The sequence below is a fragment of the Heliconius melpomene genome, chromosome 10, assembly GCF_056956725.1.
Source record: "Heliconius melpomene rosina isolate 202511_hmr_F chromosome 10, ASM5695672v1, whole genome shotgun sequence".
In the NCBI taxonomy this organism is placed as follows: domain Eukaryota; kingdom Metazoa; phylum Arthropoda; class Insecta; order Lepidoptera; family Nymphalidae; genus Heliconius; species Heliconius melpomene.
The window spans coordinates 11,155,972-11,178,487 of record NC_140398.1 but is presented as its reverse complement, the minus strand read 5'-3'; the positions used below and the strand labels follow the sequence as shown (position 1 = coordinate 11,178,487).

Here is a 22,516-nt window from a genome sequence, read left to right as displayed (position 1 = left end):
ATATAATAAATAAGGAGAGGCTACTCCAATGAAAAAAAAATATTGTTTCATAATAAAAGCAAACGTTTCAAGAATTGCAGCAGTCCCTTTTATTACTTATTATTTTTAAACAGGTGTTTATTCGCAATTACATCGGAGGATGCAGAGTGACATTTTTCAGTCAGTTAATTGTGGGACGAACATTCCCGCAGGTAAACACTAGTTTTTTGACGGACGACTATAAGAATCCCGCTGACATTCGCGGGGCAGGTGGCCCCGGCCATACATATAGCTCACTAAATAATTATTTGTTTCTTGTGTTCCTTTGCTCTCCTTTTATTGTGTTCCCACGACGAGTAGATACCCATAAGTAGTATTAGTAGTATTGCTTGTAAAAAGCTTGCATTTTTGCTACTTTTTCATATGTTTGTTGTATGGCCGGTTGTGATATTAATTATAAAATACATAACTTAAGTTCTAAGTACTTTAAGAAACTAGTCTTTTAAAGCAATTAACATAGTAGAGATATATTGTGAGTTCGATTCCCATCCGAAGAAAGTAAATATTTAATATTTTCATTTCTTCGCTATAGTGTCAAGGCGAAATGCAACATTGAATTCCGGCCACTCTACACGCAATATCTCCAGAATTCGGCGGAAATTAGTGAGCGGAGTGTCTTAACACTAGACTCCCTTTGCCTACCCTGCTACATGCGGGATACAGCGTGAAGCTGGAAAAAAGAATTTATATCGAAAAAACTCAAACCTCTTTAATGAGGGGGATGTCATAACGCATTAAGTTAATCGCCTAGTCCACACAAAACAACGTATGTACAACGCACACTCGCTGCATTCGCCTAACATTCTTTATCTCACTAAGTCATCTGACGTTTGATTCCAGGTTTGTTTACGCGGCTCGCGTGCTAATAACATTGCAAAGTCATTAAGACATAATTCGTTGTGTTAGCTAATAAAATCTAAATGGAAATCTTATGCGTAATAACTCGATGGTTTTATAATCAAACTTATGTAAGTAAATAGTAAAAAAAATGATATCGTTATCTTCATATTTAAGAAGATCAGTTCCTCGTTTGTGTAATGTTTTCACTTGTTCCGCACGTATAGTATTACGATGTACAGAACAAGAGCGTAGCCTGTTTTACATGTTTTTATTGATATTATAAAATATTTAATGCGTAATTGTGAAATTGTTTAACAATATAGCGATAAAAGTTATACTTACTTATATCATGTTATTATACCCTGCTACATGCAATTTTGCATGCAAAATTGCATGTAGCAGGGTAGGCAGAGGTTGCCCAGAGTTAAGACTCTCTATTTTCCATTTAACCGCGTTTTACTCCAAACCAGAGCGAAGAAATTAAAATATTAAAAATGTATTTCATTTCCTCGAGTGGGAATCGAACTCACAACCTTCGCTTCGTTTACGATCACACGATTGTGCCCCTACGCTACGACCAACTAACTAGCCTGTAACGAAAATTACGAAATATGACTATTATTATAACTTTGGCTAATGAATAAAAAACATTTTTATTTTTTAGATTACCCAAAAATATTCAATATCATAATATAATTATAATTTGAATATATTACAGTGATATATATAATTAAATATAATTTATATAAAATATAAATAACTTATGTAATATTATAAATAACATTACACAAAACGGACGTAACTTTAGCAAAAAAGCAATAAATTATAGGATGTAACCTTTCACAAGTAACAACTATAATATACTTTCTAATGTATTTCCTTCATAATATGCTTAGTTGAATTATTATCGACCGATTATTACTACACTAATTTCAAGTTCTTGCTCGCTGTCTAGTTTCCTTATTTATAATGTGTTATATTAATAATTTAATAAAAAAACATCGTCATAAAATTTTCAATTTAAGATATTATAAAAAAAATCACCAGTACTGCAAAGATACTGTAAGTACCATATTGTGAAAATTTTACTATCGGACGAGTGTGTTTCTCATACCGCGACCACTTTTACTCTTATAAATAACCGGTCAAGTGCGAGTCGGACTCGATCACCGAGGGTTCGATACTAATTTTAGAATTGTAGGTCAATTTTTACGACATGCCCGTGGATTTGAAGATTTGATATAAATTTTCAATTCAATTAGTAATACTAATTGAATATTCGATGTTAAGCTTGATACCTCCACGCAACTTCAAGATAAATAAAAAAACAACAACGTGAAGTGAGATGAGGTTCCATTTTTTAACCGACTTCTGTAAGAAAAGGACGTGATCAATTCGATCGATTCGATTATAAAATATTAACACTATTTTTCAAAAATAACCATGAAAGAAAATGGTGCCACTTTTGATGCACCATTCGAAAATCTTTTACATCTGGATTAAGACGATTGTTACTTCAAATAGTTTCACAAGTAAAATAAATTAGAACAGCACAAATGATAACAATTCATGTAATAAAATATATAAAATTAGATAGAAAATTGGGACTAGTTTGTTTTTGTTTGAACACACAGACTGGCTCGTGGTAACTATGAAGCAACCTGCGCCTGGCACTGCCAGTATCATTATTATATTGCAGTTAAAAAAAATGTATATAACGCCATCGGGCGCAAGGGTGTGACTGTAACGCGACGGTTATGGGTTCGATCCCCGCTCGAGGGAATAAAATATTTAACATTTTCATTTCTTCTCTCTGGAAATAAAGCAAAAAGCCCGGCGTTGGAATGCGTCCAAAAATTCAGCAGAAAGTGGAGAACGGTTTGTCTCAGCACTCAGGTTCCCTCTGCCTACCCTGCTGTGAGCGAGATACACTTCCCCCTTGCAAAAGTAATCTCTTTTTGGTGTTATTATAAAATGGTTCATCATAGTCATTACTCGGATGTAAATTAGCTCATACATCTTTGATATACTTACGTTGACATTAGAATGTATGGTTTAATTTCCGGCCTGTCTTACACTGCTGTATAATTTTATATGTCTCTCGTAAACGTATATTATGTTTATTTCACTATAATATACTACTATACTATATAATATTAAAATACTATTCTTGAGCTTAAGAAATATGAATAACATTAAAATTCTGTTCCTTGACTAGACTGGAAACAAAAGTTATAAAACCTACTGGAGCACTCACTATTTGGTATTGATTTAATTTTTACTCTAATATTTTTTAAGGGTAAGTTGTAACTCTTATAAATATAATGTTCAGTGGATGTTACGCTCACTTCGATCATAAATAATAATTCACTCCCCCGAGCGGGAATCGAACACACAACCGTCGTGTTACAGTCACACGCTTATGTCTCAGCACTAGAATGGCCTTTTCTATCATTCTTAATTTATGTTTAGAATATCGTAATGACACATTTACGATCTATTTTAATAATATTAACTAAAAGTCACGCTATATAGAAATATAACAATAACAATAATATTAATACGATGATTATTATATGGTCGTAAGCATAATATGACCCACAAATACTATAATAATAATCGCAATCTGATTAAATCGTACATGACGTAGGAAACCTTTCGTATTTTCAAGTATATTACCATATACCGACATACCGGAGCAAGGCTAACACGGCGGCGGCGTTGCAAACAGTGTTAAATACTCTTTATAATGTAATCTTCAATGTTTAAAAGAAAATCTTGCAACGTTTATCATCTGTAAATCTTTCAATATCTCCAGGTTTTTTTGTCATATATTTGGAGTCATATAGCGTGACGTTAACGGTTTCATTAGCACGTAGGTATATGTATGAAATATATAGCAAAAATTGCATTTTATATGTTAAGCATTAAATGTTATACAGCTATGAAGTAGTTGTTTAAGTAATTATAGATAGTTGGTATCGTAATAGACTAATAGATTGTGATATCTAGAAACTCTACATCTATCTATCGTAGAATATAGCGTTCTCTCTTTTTTCTAGTGTGTAATATTAACTTTTTATATATTTTCATTTTCTTTTATTTATTTACTTTCTTATATTTATTTGGTTAGCAGAAAAAACCTTGAGAGACGTGCATCATTCCATTCACCACCTTCATAATTGTTGTACATTTATAAATATTATTAATAATTAAAATAATCTGACCTTTTATAAAATACTTTAAATTTTATACTATTTAAGCATATAAATTTTCTGGTTAGAGCCATTTTAATTCCAAAATTTGGGTTGCCAAACTCACTAGCATATATTTAAAACATTCAAAACATACTGTATGAAATTTAATAATCCGGCAAAAAATAATGATTTTCGTATCTTCTTTCATAGACGGTGAGATCGTCTGAAATATAATTCGTCTAGTCCGTTCATTGAACTATCTACTCGCCTTACAAACGCGTAGGAACAATGAAAAATTAACTCTCTTTCGTTTGTCACACGTGATTTGGGTATCAATGTACAAATTAGAATTTCCTCTGTAATATAACATATTCTTATTATTTATCAATTAGTTTTATCAGTCAGTTAGTTTTTTAGTTATTCTTTTGTCCTATCATTCATGGTTAACGTAAGTAGAATAAGTACATTTATATATGTAAATAAAACAAGGCTAGATATCTCATTAGCATATGTGAAATATTATTATATAAAAAAAATATTCGTTAAAGGTTTCTAACCCAATAACAATTTCTTGATTATAACATCCTGAATAGTATATTTAAATATCTAAATATAATAATAGAGTTTCGTTACTTCCATAATAACAACAGCTAATACTACAAAAATTAGTTAGGCAACTAACCAATTTGTTCAACAACCGTTATGCGTACAGTATAGTGCAATTATTTTATAATAAAAGTTAACAGTATCGCAGTTTTGTAGTGAAATGATCAGATAAATATAAAACATCATAAAAGTATACCCGTAAATGGATTTAAATTTTTAGCAACATAAAAAATTACAATCGAAAACATAAAATAACATATTAATAAATATTTTATAGCGATACCGATATTATATCCTCATAATTGTATTCCACACGTGATTTTGTAAGGGAATGTGCAACTTCTTTGAAAATTAACTTGAAGGCCGTGATGCGTCGCGATTTGATATCGTTTAATTAATATGTATCGTATACGAGTATTTTATATATCAATGCACTTAATATTCAAATTATTATTTTACAGTTATTATTTTTAAATATTTTTATTTAAGTTACAGAATATCAACGACTGGTTGTGAGTTCGATCCCCGCTCGAGGGAAGGAAATATTTATTTAAATTAATATTTTCATTTATTTATTTCACTTATTATTTTATTTTGATCATAAAGTTAATATATTTTGAAATAGTTAAAAATATAAAACTTCGACAATATTTTGAAATTTATTACACAACTGCATAACACACGTCTTTTTACATTTTAAGAAATAATATCAAAATTTTTGCTTTACTTAGATTAATTGTTTTACTTATAACTACTAATTAACAATTATACAATAGCTGGGAATTATATTTTCTTTTTATCTCAAATTAGCTAATAGCTTTCACACTACATTATTATATAATGTATTTTATGCATTCATAGTACATCCTTAATGTAGATGTAAAAAAAGTCGTTTAATCCTTAACGATTTCAAAAAAATTAATGATTATATATAAAATTTTGTGTAATTTCATTTTTTTCGCTTGATTACCTTAAGAGGCAACCGTGGCGCCGTTAGATTGCATTTGACTCCAAGAACGATGGTTCTGAGGTCGACCTCGGCCGATGTTTTCTCCGCTCTTGTCGACAACGTCTTGTATGACGTTGAGCTTCGCCACTCAAAGTTGAGTACGGAGTCTTAAATCTAATTCTTTCTATCTACCCTGTTATATAAAAGATAAAGCATGAACATAAAAAATGTCACATTTTATTTAACACTGTAAAAGTAGTCTCTCATACTAAGGTAAGTTAGTAATAAATTTTCTAGAATGTCAAAGTAATATATTGCTTCATTTAATTAAACTATGTGTATTTACTATATGTTAGAAGGATGATTATTTTAAAGATTTAGTAGAGCATCAATAACAAAGTAACGCCACTTAAATATCAATTTAAAGATTTTACAATGATTTAGTTAAAATTGTCTATAATTATTGATATAATGTAGAGTCTGTTATTATGTATTTACATACAAGTATTACATTGTAAAAACGTAAAACTCCAACTAATATACGGCTATTACGATACACTGAAAGTTCACCTATTAATAAACTAGCATCAAAATATCTGTCTTCAATACCACACCGCGTATTCAGAGTGCTCTAAATCGAGAGAGCGAACTAATAGAAAGGGAATAAATGAATGGGTGCACTTGTCGAACGCGACTGTTTATCACCAATGTGATATAATGGAAGCAAGCAGTGGGCTCCGGCCGAAATTCAGTCACTTACAACTCTAGCTGTAGTACTCGCTCTCGTATCTAATATACAGCTGTAGAGTCGGCTTAGAAATGTGGTAGAGTTCTTTCGTATCGTCTCTCGGTTGTATCGGCCAGTGTTCCGTCGGTCGACAGTCGACAGTCGACAGCCGCCAGTCGCGTGGCACGCACCGAGGTCTCTGCATGTCCCTCTCTGCCGCGGCCCTTATCAGAACATTCCCGCATTGGGATCGATCTGAACGTCTACGGTGCGTACCGTGATAACGTACGACGGTACGAGCCCCGAACGACGTCGCGCCAGTGTCCCGTGTAGTGTTGTGACTTACTCTGTGAACGTGAACACTTATTGGATTATTGTTTACGATTTTTTTTTGTTTTCATACGTCACATTGCAAGCTTACCAGTAAGTACTGTTCGTTGATAAATTTGCATATTTACATTGATTGATTCATTCATTATGCAGATATTTTGTTATTAATAGATAATTTCAAGGAATACATCTAATAATATTATAGCAATAATTTAATATAATACTTAAACAAACGTTAACTCTTTTACAAAAATTATACTTATCTATATATATTATTAATACAAATTAAAGATTATTAAATTATCAACTGAATATAATAAAAATCATATACCAAAACTTTCAATTTAAAAATATGCACTATAAAAAATTGTAAATGTCGCCAACTACGCAGCAAAACAATATCAACTGAGCCACGCTCTCGTAAAGCTGTATAGTAAATAGTAAATAATGACACAATATTTTCACATTGACATTGATTTTATATATCCTCGTCGAGATAAAGGGTACGCACGACGCCGTTCTACTGTCACTTAAGTGAAAAAAATACGATTCAACCTGTTCTTTTTACTGGACTGGAACCATTCGTATATGTAGGAAGTTTGGGAGAACGTAACTAAAAGTGTGAGATGAGTAGAGACAAAAGACATATCCGCTAAGAGCTGAGCATCAAAAAGACGTATTTTTACACACAAACTCAAACATTGAAAGAGTTACCATAGGGGAATGTGCAGCTGTGTTCGAAATAATCTTATTTCAGTAAAGCTGCTTGCTCTCCTTATTCAGTTTACTTTGAAATATAGTGAAATTGTAATAGTTTAATTATCAATATTGAGGTCTAGCTTTATATTTTATACTTTCGGAAATAATCCATTAGAATTATAACTGTTATGTTAAGTAATGCTTAAAGTTGTGATCGTATTAAAGTGGTTGAGGGTTCCATTCGTGCTAGAAGAAATGAAATATTTAATATTTTAATTTCCTCGCTCTGGCGTCGAGGCATACGCGGCGTTGAGTTTCGCCACTCAACACCCAACCTCCAGAATTCGATGGCATGTGGGGAAGTGCCTTAATGGGAACACTCCGTTCCCATTCTTAACACTATAATCTCAGGTTCCCTCTGCCTACCCTGCTATATACGGGATAAGCCGTGAAGCTAACAAACAATGTTATCTATCACCTTAGACATCTTGATGAATATGTTACTGGTATGAAATTATAATAATTATTATTAGAACTATCGGGTTATACGTTTATCGCAGAACTCCTAACGACTTTGACTGACTAGACTTTATAATAAACTACGGCCGTGATTATCCTACCCAGTGTCTCAAGTGTCGACGCGACGAGGCTTTTTATATGTAACTACTGACGGAAGCCTAATGATATAAAATAATGATAAACCTAATGATTCCTCCAGTTCCGTTATATGACATCTGGATGTTACAGTAAATATATTTTTATCGATGCAATTTCCGATAGCTATGCAACGCTACCTATAAAAATAAAACAAATTACTATCAACTATATTATCTTCAAAAAAAAAAAGAAAACGCTTATTAATAGCATTTAATTAAACCTATTAAGTTAAACGTTGTATTAAGAATAATTGCAAATTTGTGCAAAAAGTTTCCCTGCGTAAAAAGGAGCACATCAAGAACGTCCGCGATAGCCACTGTGCGCGGACGCATGTGCGCATATGCGACCTGGATGCCCGCCCACCGGCCAGCACGAAATAATCCGGTCACTTCAACGCGCTCGTTGTAGCCTGGCTAACATTCTTGATAATTCATTTTATTTCATTATACGCTGAAATTAACTGATTATGTTAATATTAATAAAATCATTGTCGTCGTGGCATAGTGGCACAAGCTCGTACTTGATTGTAAGCCCGATGGTTGTGGGTTTGATATTCACTAAGGGAAATTAATTATCATTTATTAGTATTCATTTCTTCGCTCTGGTAACAAGGCAACGCGCGTTGAGTTCCACCACTCAACACGGCGGAAACGGAGTGCCTAAACACTAGCTTTCCTTTGCCTAGCTTAATATATTCGGGAAACAGCGTGAAGCTAAAAAAATCTAGTTTGTCGGTGTATAGTTTAATAGCTTGTGGAGAGAAAATTTTATGTAATTTTTACGTATATTTGTAATATCTACTCAATTGAACCAAGCAATAATAATTCGCACTTTAAACGGGTTGCACATTCGTGTTTACAGTAGATATAATATTTGCATTTGAAAACTTAGTAAGGCTATTCATATTCATATCTTATCCTGTTAATCGGTGCGTAATTAATTTTAATTTGCTGCGATGAAAATCATGAATCTATGCTTGCTTTTAAAATATTTTTAAATAATTATATCAAGAATTCGTACTTTAAAAGAATTTGAAAGGAATTTTGAGCGTATACGTATTTACAAAAATCAGAAAATAATTAAAAAAGATGCCAATGTTTGTAGTTTGCATTACTTTGAACAAAATGACTGTGGGTCCTAATCCTACACTTTAAGAGTAATAAACTTAAGGTTATATTACTATGTAGATGGGAAGCAGAAAACGGAGATTCACATCACTGAGAAATAATTTAAACTTTAAATGTAATACTATATGTACGTTAAAATTGTGGAATGAAACTATTATGTTACATATAAACTTATAGAATAAATGTCTGATTGGAAATGCTTATTGAATGGAACTGTTTACGTTTGTTGCAACTCGTACTTTGTTGCATATCTTTATACTCTTTTCTGTTATTAATAAAGTAACTTACTTACCTTTAACCAGTACTGAATTTCCATATAGATAGATAAAGAATTCAATATTTTATAATATTAGGAAAATCAAAAATGTTTTAAATGAAAATATTTAATCGGATGAATCGAATATTCTTTAGTATAATACATTTTGTCTGCCCACAGAATATTCTAAATTCGAAACGTTGAATTTCCAAATAATTATAATACTTATACATCCAGTTAAAGGGTTTCATAGAAAGTGTAAGAAATTCAAAATATTTATTTACACAAAATATATCCGTTTCCTAAAGTAGAAACTTCACAAAATGACATAAACGACTCTGCAGAAGCGCGCGCCTCTTGCTTAAAGTAATTGCTTTGCAAATAAAAATGGTTTAAAACAGAAACCTCCTTACATCCTACTTTTTTACTTAGTGGGAGGTAGATACTTTTTTACATACTTATTGTAAAATTCAATAACAATTTGCAGTTATGTACCAATCTATTTTAAAATTCATAAGTCACCCGATATACATACATATGTTAAAAGCGTATAATATCGAATTCATTATGCTAAAAATTATTTTTAATTGCTTTGTATAATGTAAAACCATAAACGGGACATAAAAATATCTTTAAAAAGAAACAGTTTTTTAACATTGGACTGGTTTAGCGTAACTCCGGAAGCGGACTGGTTCTAACCTAAAATATTTAAAGAGTTAATTAAAGTTTCGATTTAACTTATGAAAAATGATCTTGTATTGAATGTCGCTGACCGAGGATCGCTTTTTTGTCTCTATTACGTAGATCGAGTAACAGCTTTCACTTGATGCCAGTTGTTATTACCGAAGAATCACGCAACTTTTAGGTAACGTAGTTCTGCCGCTTCTTTCTGGATATGTTACGGTGGACGTAGATTTCATAGAAACAATGATTAATATACGCTAATCTCTAAATTATCATCAATCAGTTGCCTTAGTTGCTGCCAGTTTCCGACGCATTTTGGTAATCGGACTTACTATTGGGAATCGATCCCACAACCGTCGTTTACAGTCGGCCCTGCTCCACGATGCCTCAATCGCGGCCTCAAATACGTTGAACTAAATTTAAAATTATATTTATAAAAAATGAGAAACTCCACTTAATACATTATTTCAAGCGTAAGGTATTCCGATAACACCATTGTACAATTAAAGTTAATAATTATACACAAATTATTAGTAAGTATTAATTAAAAGTTTTTACCTACTGACATACTTGCCAAAATTCAAGCCTTACAAATAATATAATGAAATAGATTAGATACTAAATTTAAGACATGTTTTTATTAAAATTTAATGACTCCTGAAATGAATTTGAGAAATTATTTCCATTTCGCAACTCTGGAAAGACGAAGCGCGACGTTGAAACACGGAGTGATTCGAATTCATACTGAAAATGGAGTATATTAACACTACGGAGTACCTCTACCTACTCTCCTCGACTAAGCGGGCAACTAACAAAACATATTCATAAAAAGCATACATTAAAACATAGTAAAAAAATATATTTTATATCACATATAAGGTACACAATGTGTCACGTAATATGACGTGACAATCTAAAATATCAGATCAGACAAATTAAAAAGGGTTTAATAGAAGAACACATTGGTTCCGTGACCATGAAGCGTGACAAACTGCTGAAGATAATTGCCGTGATAGCTGGATTCTTCTCCACACGTGAAACTAATCACCAACACGAGTTCCGGATGAGTATCATACGAGCATATCGTAATCCGATCCACTGGCATTGTAAAAGTAAATTGCATTTTCATTCTACTGTCACTGTCTCACCTATGTAAGCTATAATAAGCATTAGAAAAAGTAATACGTGTCTCTTTGTGCTATGTTATATCTATAATTAGCTATGTATCCCGTGTACAGCAAGATAAGCAGAGGCATTTTAGTGTTAGGACACTCCGTTTTCTATTTCCCACCGAATTCTGGAAGCATTGCGTGTTGAGTGGCAACCAGTCGAGTTTACAGTTTCACACTTGTGCCCCCTATGCCACGACTGGCCTCATGCCTGGTATTTAATGTAATTACAGAAAAAGACCTGTACAAGCTGTTAAATTCATTAACCCTTCTTGTCTCGCCGTAATCAGTTAAAAAAAACATAATGCGGTTAAAATACGATTTTGTGGCAGGAAATAGTCCGAGATATCGTCTCGAGCTCTCTCTCTCTCTCTCTCTCTCTCTCTCTCTCACCACGGTATTTGTTTTATTACTAGCAATTAAAGCTTGACGCGTTTGATCTACCTCCGTTGCAGGGAGGAGTCACTTAACTTCCGATACCACGTGTAATGATATCTAATCAATGTACATGACTACAGGTGCATTGAACCCCGTAAGGACTTAATTGGGACTGTAGCTAGGAACTACGGAGCATTCCTATGTTTATTTTGGTATATCTTGTAATAATTTATATTATTTATTTCTTTTTTTTTTACATGTGCTAAAATATAATATTTTTCTATATTCATCCAACAAAATAATAACAATAGCTTATCTACTTTGTCTATTTAATTAAATATTAAAGCCACATCTATGCGTAGGTGAAGACACTTGCAAGGAACATTTCTTTTCAATGGGAGTTCGCCCACGATGCGCGTGCGCCGGCCGCCCGCCTACACTCATATAAATTGTACGCTTAACAGAGCCCAGGACAAATTGCCCTTGTAATAACTACGAGAGTCGCTGCTTTAATATGAAACAGCTTTCTTATACTAGTGGTGATAAGACTGCTTAAGTGTGATACGCGGTCATGCGCTCCTAATATAGATATCAAAGGGAATAAATAGAATAACTTTTCATTAAATTTTATTAATAAGTAACGATGTATATGTAATATACAATATAATATTATGTAATGATTTTAGAAGAAATAACTATATTTTATATGATAAATATCGTCTTGATGCACAAAAATATGACTGTAAACACGACAGTTGTGTGCTCGATTCGCATTCAGCGAAATGATTTTTTATCTATTATTATTTAAATTTCTTCACTCTAGTACCAAGGCAAAGCGTAGAGTTCCACCACTCAAAACTCAATGCCTTTTTTTGAGAAACTTTATTATGTACACGCATTTATAATCTTTATTTTTAATATATTCTACGACAGGTCGTTAGCGTGGATATAGGGATGGTTTATTCGTGTCAGTATAGCGTATAAAACATATTAATGTGCAGAAAAAACAAAAGGTGTGAACTCAAGTGACCGATACAGTCCAAGGTTAAAAATAATACCACCGAAATTTTTACCTGTTTCTCAGTAAATATTATTCTAAAGAAACAAAAAAATGAAAAGTCCCCCGACTATCAAGAAACCTGACAAATAAATTTCACAATATAATGAGGTACCTAAGAAATATTTTCCATTTATAAGCCGAGCATTCGAATAAAACAAAACTAGTTAAAATTAATCTCTTATAATTCGCATCGCATTCTTCTATAAAGGCCGTCTGAGCCATTTTTCTTCTAAGTAAACGGGCCAGTGTAATCACGGTTCACTTCCAGCGTGCCTGTCATACTAAAGCGAGCAATCTCTCGCAAGATCTTCCGATAATCTCGCTTATCACAGAACTTCGTCGCTTTTAATATTGAAATAATATGTATGTATACATATATCTTAATAAGCATACATCTGTATCATTAAAGAAGTTATTCTAATTGTTTTATTAGATAATTCTAACTTCAAATTCTAATTCTAATAAGACTCTATTTTTTGTGCTATATAAATACGTACTTGGAATTTTTAAATTATAAAATTATGAATTATAAAATATCAATTATGAATTTAAATTAATAAAAATGCGTTGTTGTTTTTAAGTGCAAGCATGCAAGTTCCAAAAGATGAAAACTTCCCTTAATAATATAATTATTATATATGATTATTATAATATATATTTGTTTTATTACATCGTTTATGGTTCTACTGTTATAATAAAATAACATTATTACTTATTTTTGTAAACGATGAATGTTAGTGGATTGGATATTGTTGCATGGATATCGATGATAAATTGACATCTTTTTGCGTAACATTCAAATTGTATTATAACGTTCTAATTTATATTATATTGCAAATAATGTTTGCAATAAATAAAATAGCATACAATTATTATTTACTATTAGATATATATCTAACATAATATGTTAGTAGATCTACATAAAGATTAGATAGAAATTAATAAACGTGAAATGCAACATATAAATGTAAAGTAAACGTTATTAGCAATAAGTACCCTCTAAATATAATTAAATCCTAAATATAGATAAATAGCCGCGTATGCTAGTCATGCTAGACGAATGGGCTTGAAACTTCATTTGTTGCCATTAGAAGCTCTTTTACCGGCGTTTGTATTGTCCTCTGTAGATGGCGATAAATTCTCTACGTGATGGAATTTTTATATTTCCGATCCCTTCACGCCACCCGTGCTATGATAGTTATATAATCGCTGAAGCCTATTATGATCAATGATTGTGCTGATTTTAGATATTATTTTTATATTTAGTGACGGGTACGAATATATCATTAAAAAATCAGCTCCACTCTGTATCCTGCATACAGCAGTGTAAGCAGAGGAAACATAGTGTTAAGACACTCCGTTCCCTACTTTCCCCCGAATTCTGTAATATTCTAATTTGCATTAAATTTCAAATAATGTTCGCAATAAATACAATCACATACCATCATTATTTACTATTACATATATGCTAGTAGGTATAAATACAGATAAGATAGAAATTATTAAAAGTTATAAAAATAATTATCTAACTAGAAGGTAATGAACTATATAATTTAAATGCTTAAAAACCTTCTATTATATGTTAGCTAAAATTATTATACACCCCGCTCGCAGCTTCGCCCGCTTGAACTACACTATTATTTATTTAATAATCTGGATTACTGTTTTTTCTTATTACAATATAAGCAATGTCTCCACAAATTCGGCTCAAAGTGGAGAATGGACATGTTTTAACTCTAGTCTCCCTTTGTCTATCCTGTTACATGCGGGATACAGCGAAAACCTAAAAAATATACATATTATATACTACAATACTTTATACAATACAAATTGAATTTTAAACAGAAATGTATTGCGAAGGGCTTGTGAAAGTAATCAGTTCGTTAGTGTAACACCACTAACACGATATATAAACAATACGTCATTGAAAGTTGTTTTTATTTGGTTTTTCAGTCGAGCGTCGCCTGCACACGCCGCCGCTGTCCGTCTGCTCCATGAGCATTCCTGGTATGAGGTGAGTCATGCCACTGGCCATACCACTATTTATAGGCTATGTACTTACAATGTCTACACCACATTGAGATCTGTGGTGCTCTGAAGTATAACACGCGTATGCCGTGTTGAAAAGAGGTGGATCGCTTTTGTGAAATAAACATATTAAAAAATATGGCAGCGTTTTTTTATAAAAATAAAATGCTTACTTATTGCTTAAACGATGTTTTTACTGATTCTTTTATAAGTTTCCACTTTCCATCTAATAACCATTGTTTCTTCTTGACAAAGAGAGAGAAATTTTATTTTTATTTAAAAAAAAAGATAATTATTTGAATACCAACGAGTACGTATTTATAAACTTCTAAACTGCAACACAATGGTACCGAAAACATAAAAATAACCATTCAAAACACAAAATTAGTTAAAACCAATATTAAAACTTAAATTTCCAATACAATCCAATTGTTTAGCAAAAGGGCATTTCGCTAGCAGGAGCTGAAGTGCGTGCGCTCGCTATTAGCAAAGAAGCGATGTGTTATTAGTGTGCAACACACACCTGCCTCGCAACTCGCAACTCAATGTCAATGCCCGTCAAACGCGGCACTAACACTAACCACTTAATACTTATACCTAGACACTAACACACTACAAACAAAAGTTAGTGGGCAAACGCCAAACACTACCTAATTGCATAATACATCACTACACAAAGGTATATAAATCTTATGGTGTATTTTCTTATTCATTGGCAACGATTTGCTTATTGCAAAATTTATAACAACTTCCTTGTTTTTGTATTACGTTTAAAATAAAAAAATAGTAAAAAAACAGACTAGCTTAACCAGTTATAGCAAAAAACAAGACTTAGTTGATATAGATTCAGATAGCAGTCAACGCATATATTAACTCTATCTATATATAAAGACTGTATAACTAAAACAATAACACAATTTATATTAACATTGACAGTGGTCACTTGACCATAATATTGGTTTTGCATAAACCCAAATGAGATTTCTAAGTCTACTAAGTCTACTTCCAGGCCCACTGCCTACTTAGAGCATAACGCCGTACACGTTGCTCTGGCGCCATTAAGATGAACATAATTACCTAGTACGTAAACAAATCGACTCCGGGAATGATGGCGTGCACGGTATTTCCATTCGCACAAAGGAATCTTAAGTGTACCCACAGTAATCTAGGAATCTTAAGCAGGATTCGTCGGGTCTGTCAGAGCGTGCGTGTTTGTTGCGAACGTCTCGAATTATGCAATTACCAGCGCGGACCGTGGTCGTTGACGCATTTAGAATATAGTTCAGTAATGCAGTTTTCATCATCACTATAATTTTACTGTAACTGTTCATACGCTCATCTCGTCTCATCTCGTCTTGGTACAGATGTAATAACTGTAGTAACAAAACCTACGTACGTATTTAGATAACTTCCAACAAGTTAAATTAAGAGCTAGGTATTATAAAGTATATTATAATTTGTTGAAAATACTTGGATTAAAAGTTTATTAAATATTTAGTTTAAAAAAGATATTCTGTTATGTAAAAGTCTTCACTATATCATATTAGACATTGGCTGAACAATAATAATTAATGATAATAATAGATAATTTACCGCATGACTTCCAACCAATTAATTATATTAATTAACAATATATTCTAGGTGATATTATTATATTGCGATAAGATGCGTGTTGGAGGTGATGTAAATACCTTCAGTTTCTAATTAACAGATACATTTAATTAACATTGTAATTAATTGTATATAAAAAATATAAATGTAATAAAAAAGTTACTGAAGAAAAATACATTCGCTAGTAATAAATAATAACGAAACAATTTAAACTTACAATGCACTGGATAATTAAAAAAACACTGGCGCTTAGAAGCCGCCTGCGTTTCCGGCCAACTTGTCCAACCACTATCGATGCCCACGGTGACTCATATAGCGTATGATGAATATGCTTAAATGAATACTTACGACATAACTATCTCATCTTAGTTAATTATGGCAGTTAAGTGTGTCCGTCAAACAGAAGCACCTAATGATAGATTCGTCTAAGTGGCATCCGACAACGTTACCGTTGTACGATACTGAACGGTTATTTTAATTTATCTATAAGCAAATGAAAAATATTACATTCGTTTGATAATAAAAAGAAACAACTCGAGTAATAATATGTTTCATAAAGTTTTATAAATACAAAAGCACGTATTAACAATATAATTAAGAATAAACGGACAATTAGCGTGTGTTGACACACTGGTGGAACTAACATTAACTTTTATTGTGTTTACAGACTAAAATATATTTGAACAATTAAAAGAAACTCATAGTATTATTTTAAAATCATTTAGCTATACTATTTAATATAATTACTATTAAATGATAATTGCCGTTGAAATAACAAGTGTAGAGTTGTATTTGCATATAGAAACATTGCGTGTAAATAATAGATGCGAATATACTGCGAAGTTTAACATAAGTAACTAAAGCAAGGAAGATTTGCGTGCTCTCCATTGCATAAGTTATCGAATCGGATTTAATCCATTATGTTTACACACATTATCAATTATTATTTAATCAATTAATGGATTTACAATTCTGTAATTTGTGTAACATGTGTAATGATATCGAAAATCATTTTTTTCAGACAATTTAAGTTTCTTTTTTTTTTTCATTTGATACTTACATTTAGTGCTATTTATACAAATTAAGTTAATGATTAAATTATTGTACTTAAATATAAAACTTAATTCATGATGATATAATAAAAAATAATCTCTCTTCTTTACTCACAAAATAATTTTGGTTTTTCCAGACAGGTGATGACCATGCTATATTATTATCATTTATTTGACTATTTGTATTTACAGAGCAGGGTGTGCAGTACAAGCGCAATGGTCGCGTGATCGGTCACCATGCGCCTCTTCCGCGGTGCGAAGCGCAGGGAAGTGACCGGGCCGCAGGCCGCTCCGCTCGGGGACCTCGCCGCGAACACCCCCCACAGCTACACGCTCGTCACTGCACTCCCCGCCATGGTCATGGAGGATGATGTCAATGATATGAAAAAAGGTGACTATACTATTTTTTTACATAATTATAATGTTATTGGGTAAAATTTAATATTGAAAAATTTTGCTTACAGTATTTGCAACATGGGGTCGCCGCATGGGGAAAAAATTAGATATGTTGAAAAAAAATGAATCTAAAGAACTTCCCGAAGAAACTACAAAACACGAAAACTTAAACGATGAAAATTCCACAATTGTTACGGGACAGTATAAGAAAAATGGAAAACAAAATTGGAAAATGGGAAGAAGCAGTTCCGATTCTTCCTCTATGAAAAAAGATAATGACTCTGATTCCATTAGAAGTGGCTCAAGAGATAGGTCGCCTAGTCCATTTAAGTCTTTCTTCCATCGAATGGGTTCTACTGGAATGTTAAATAATTCTAAAACACAATCTCTTAATTCACCAAAAACTCAAGATAATTATTCAGTGTCTAATGGTCCTTCTCTTTATCGTAGTTGTTCTACATCACATTTGTCTACGTACGTAAAAGCTGATGATCCTTCTGATGATATAGACTTACAAAGTACAAGTGCCGAAAATAAAACTTCTCCATCAAAGCAGAAGCATAATCTTTTAGCGGACGAAAATCTAAGTAATTCATCAACAAAAGCCATAAGTTGTGATAATATACCCAATAAATTAGACAGCTCACAAAATACAGGATCTTGTAAAAAACCAAATTTCCCGTATGCTTTTTTACGATCAAAATTATCGGTGTTACCTGAAGAAAACAGTATGGCTTCTCAACACAGGTCTATATCGGTTAGGCAAAGCTTTTCAGAAAGGATAGATCGCAAATCTCCAAAATTAAGGAGAGATAGAATATTTTTACCTAATTCGAGATCTGAAGAAAGATACCAGAGTAGTGACAATATTTCCGTTCATGAAGAAAATTTTCTAATGAATGGAGGTCTACGCAACAATTACGATTTCGCAAGAAGCTCAATGAGGAGCATTAATGAAAACGATCTCAACCCGTACCAATGTCGTCGTCTCGAAGATGTACCTAGAAGATCTTCTATGATATCACAAAAAGCACCTTTTGATTATGATCCAATGTTAACACCAAGAAATAGAAATAGTTTGCCAGTATATGAATATCGGACAGCCCTAGGTTCATCGCAGGACTTAAAGAATGACCTTGCATCTTCAACCCAGAGTATACATCAAGAGGTCCTCCAAGCCCACCGTTTGAGTAATTATGTAAGCTCTAATGAATCTGGCTATGACAGTGATGGTAGACCGACAGATGAGCATACTAATCATTCTCCACCAGTCTATTTATGTAACACAAAAACTACATCAAATACTGTAAATGGTGAATTGAGTCACAGTACATTTTCACGGCAACTAAGCTTAAATCACAAACTTAGTGGAAACAAAGTTCAGGTTCCAATGAGAAGAAGTTCCACTCCTTGTGCATTATTTCCTTTAGATAAGAATTCATCTTATGAATATGAAAATGAAAACAAAGATGTTAACAGATACAAAAGCAGTGAAGTGAGTCAATTTATTACTATAGACTATAATGACGCTAAGCCACCTCCACTTCCAAAGAAAACTATCAATAAAAAAAGTCCGTACATTTATAAAACCATCATGTTAGACGAACGTGTTCAAACTAGGAAAATTAAATTATTACAATCCCAGTTACTTTCTGTTGATCATTCTTCTACACCTAATCTCAGTGAAAATGTAAATATGTCTGAAGATTTTAACATTCATCAAATTCAAGAAACAGATATTCTTGGCAGAGGACCTTGTACGAAACGCTTTAGAAAAATTAGATTATTAAAAACTCGATTAGATGAAAGCCTGGGAGTTTATCTGGCGCAGCATAGAGTAGATTATGAAAACGGCAGTGGTACCAATTACGAAATTCGTTATATTGTGGTAAAACTTGATTTTGATGGCATAGCTCATAGAGATGGAAGGCTCCGAATAGGTGATGAAATAGTTAATGTGAATGGAAAAGTTTTAAGGGGCCTGTCGTCTCTAAGCGACGTTCAACATATTGTTAATTCTTGTTCCACTGAAGCAACTTTTGAAGAAAGTGCGTTATTCCAAAGATATCAAGTAGATCTGGTTATGGCACATGACGAAATATCTCCGATAATATTGAGTCGTATAATTAATAATCAACCTTGTGAACAAAGTCAAATGCAATCTATGTCAAGTATTCCACCTGATATTATACCACAAACTATACATAAACCATCAACATCAAGTCATATAGTAATTGAAACTCATTTTCCAAGTGAAGATCCGTCATATAATCAAAATTTAAGTAGTATGAATGAGCATTACAATGAAATAATGGAATCTAACAAAAAATGTGAAGTTGGAGTGCAGGTTAACAATAGTCTATTGTTATCAAATCAAAAAAGTGACGACGAAAAGTTACTAGAACGTAACAGCTATACACAATCTCATCCGTCTCTTCAAAATATCACAAATATAGAAATTTCAATGAGAGCTTCTCCAACATTGAGACACTCAAATAACAATAACTATAGGCCGATATCACTTCATAATTCTAGGCCGCAACCAATACTTGGTCCACCGGTTTGTAACGATAACACTTCAAATGAAATTAAAGAAAACCCTTCCCACTACATAAAGAATGCACAAAGGTTATATCAAAATAGGTCATTTGAAAGTATACCAGAGCAACTGAGGTGCAACAGTAGTCGTAGTCGATTTTTCAATAGAGTTGGGTCACAAAGATGTTCGCCAAACTATGGAGCACATGTATCACGGCATCAAGAATACAACAACAGCGCAGAAAATATACATATTTCTCATAACACATTGCACAGAACTGAATTTTGGAAAGGATCTGGTCACAAAAGTCTTGGATTCAGCATTGTAGGAGGAACAGATTCTCCTAAAGGCCAAATGGGAATATTTGTCAAGACAGTTTTTCCAAACGGTCAAGCTGCTGATAAGGGAACTATCTATGAAGGTAAATTTATAAAAAAAAATATATAAGACAATTTAAAGATTTCATTATAAATTTGTGCAAAGATTAAAATTTATGTAAAAATTATTTAATTTTAAGGTGACGAGATCTTGTCTGTTAACAACGTACCGACGCGTGGACTGAGCCACGCAGGCGCGATATCGTTGTTTAAGCAAGTTAAAGAAGGAAAAATAGAATTGACGCTTTCAAGAAGAAGGTAAAATTTATATACAGTATTGTAAAAAATATTTTGAATATTACTCTTTGTTAAATAATAATTTTTATTGTATTTTTTTAGAGCTCCAAGGTCAAGATCCGTGGAACCTCTCGGCAATTTTCGCGGTGACACCAAAAGAGAATAATGCTAGATGCGACCCAAAGACAGTTTAACATGTTTTCATTAAGTGCAATAACTTTTAACATTTTACTTTACTATTTGGCCAAAGGCGACAACGTTTATTACTATTTAGGAATACGTAAATATTTAAAAGTACGAGGTACTGTATGAAGCTAAAGTTAAGTAAAGTAATCCTTGCTACTAAAAGCTTATTGGTGTTAATTAGAAAAATAAAATTGCTAAAGTATATGTTACACATTTTGTCAGCTTTATTAAAATATAATATTATTATTGTATATAATTGCGCAACGCTTCCTACTTTCATTAAATAATTAATAAATAATTATTGTAGTCATGTGTCGATATTATATGTGAAATGTTGATAAATATCTTATAATGTGAATATAATAAGACTGTATGTAGTATCTACTTGTAAGCTCTCGTGTTAGATATGATATTACTTATATGATAATTATAATATCCCGTTAGGAATGCTAGATCTCGTTACTCGCTGTAATTGTACGTATTCCACTAGGTGCTAAATATGTTCACCCTAATTTATATCTTCTATAATATAATAATAATAACAGAACTCACGACTTTAAACTTAATATTAAATAGACTGATAATTCGATATTCTATGACAATTCTTTGTACCTATATTCACTGCCAAAGGTTAGTCATAATGTGGGTGTTGTTCAATCAATCCACGACACTCTCTATATAACTGTATTACAAGTTGCTCTCAAGTGACAGCGAATGTACTCCGTCCATTTAAAATTGTTTAAAGGGTCAATTATCGTTTTATATTCAAAATTGGGAAAACTAACTGAGTAAAATTACATGTTTATAAGATGCGAATATTACAAAATGAACTGAAACCATCCAAAAACGATCGAAATTAAATATTATAATTAAGATAATCCAAAATCAGTATTGATGAAATGATAGTTATAATATTTGTAAATAAATTGTTAAGGTATCTCCCAATGCTTCCACATCTTTAGTTGAAAATAAAAACATTTATAAGTACAAAAGTATTTTATTACAACATTTGATAATCTAAAAAAGCTATATATAAATATAATAATTATAATTATAAAATATTGCACTCTAATAGCTGTTATTATCATAATATCACGCTGTAGGGACAACGAAGACTATTTATTACCGTCATTACTAAATCCCCTGCATATATAACAACCGTTACAAAAAGTAATTTTCTTGTCAATATTATTTATTTAATGTCGCATAAAATAGCAACTCCTCGCAGTATCCAGTGATCGGGATTCTTAATTGTAGGCAACCAGAGAGGAGTAATGAAAGTTAGATCTGTGCGACATGGTTTTTTATACACGGGGCACTAAAACAAAAAATTAAAATTAACTATAATATAATCATAAAAGTACTTCAAACC

At 32.2% G+C, this 22,516-nt stretch overlaps 2 protein-coding genes across 2 annotated transcripts in view; one reads left to right on the top strand and one right to left on the bottom strand.

The window, feature by feature from the left end:
* The first annotated feature begins 6,244 nt into the window (after positions 1-6,244).
* On the top strand, positions 6,245-22,136 carry LOC146535631 (uncharacterized). Its single transcript, XM_085191093.1, has 6 exons — positions 6,245-6,781; positions 14,672-14,732; positions 17,602-17,800; positions 17,874-20,765; positions 20,862-20,979; positions 21,061-22,136. The coding sequence occupies exons 3-6, from the start codon at positions 17,647-17,649 to the stop codon at positions 21,122-21,124; spliced, it is 3,228 nt and encodes a 1,075-aa protein (XP_085047219.1). The 5' UTR covers positions 6,245-6,781; positions 14,672-14,732; positions 17,602-17,646; the 3' UTR covers positions 21,125-22,136.
* kl-3 (dynein heavy chain 8, axonemal kl-3) overlaps positions 22,128-22,516 on the bottom strand; it is a 40,101-nt gene continuing 39,712 nt past the window's right edge. Inside the window, exon 92 of the mRNA XM_085191092.1 lies at positions 22,128-22,462. Coding sequence (XP_085047218.1) covers positions 22,337-22,462 — 126 coding nt within the window. The 3' untranslated portion in view covers positions 22,128-22,336. The remainder of the gene's footprint in view (positions 22,463-22,516) is intronic.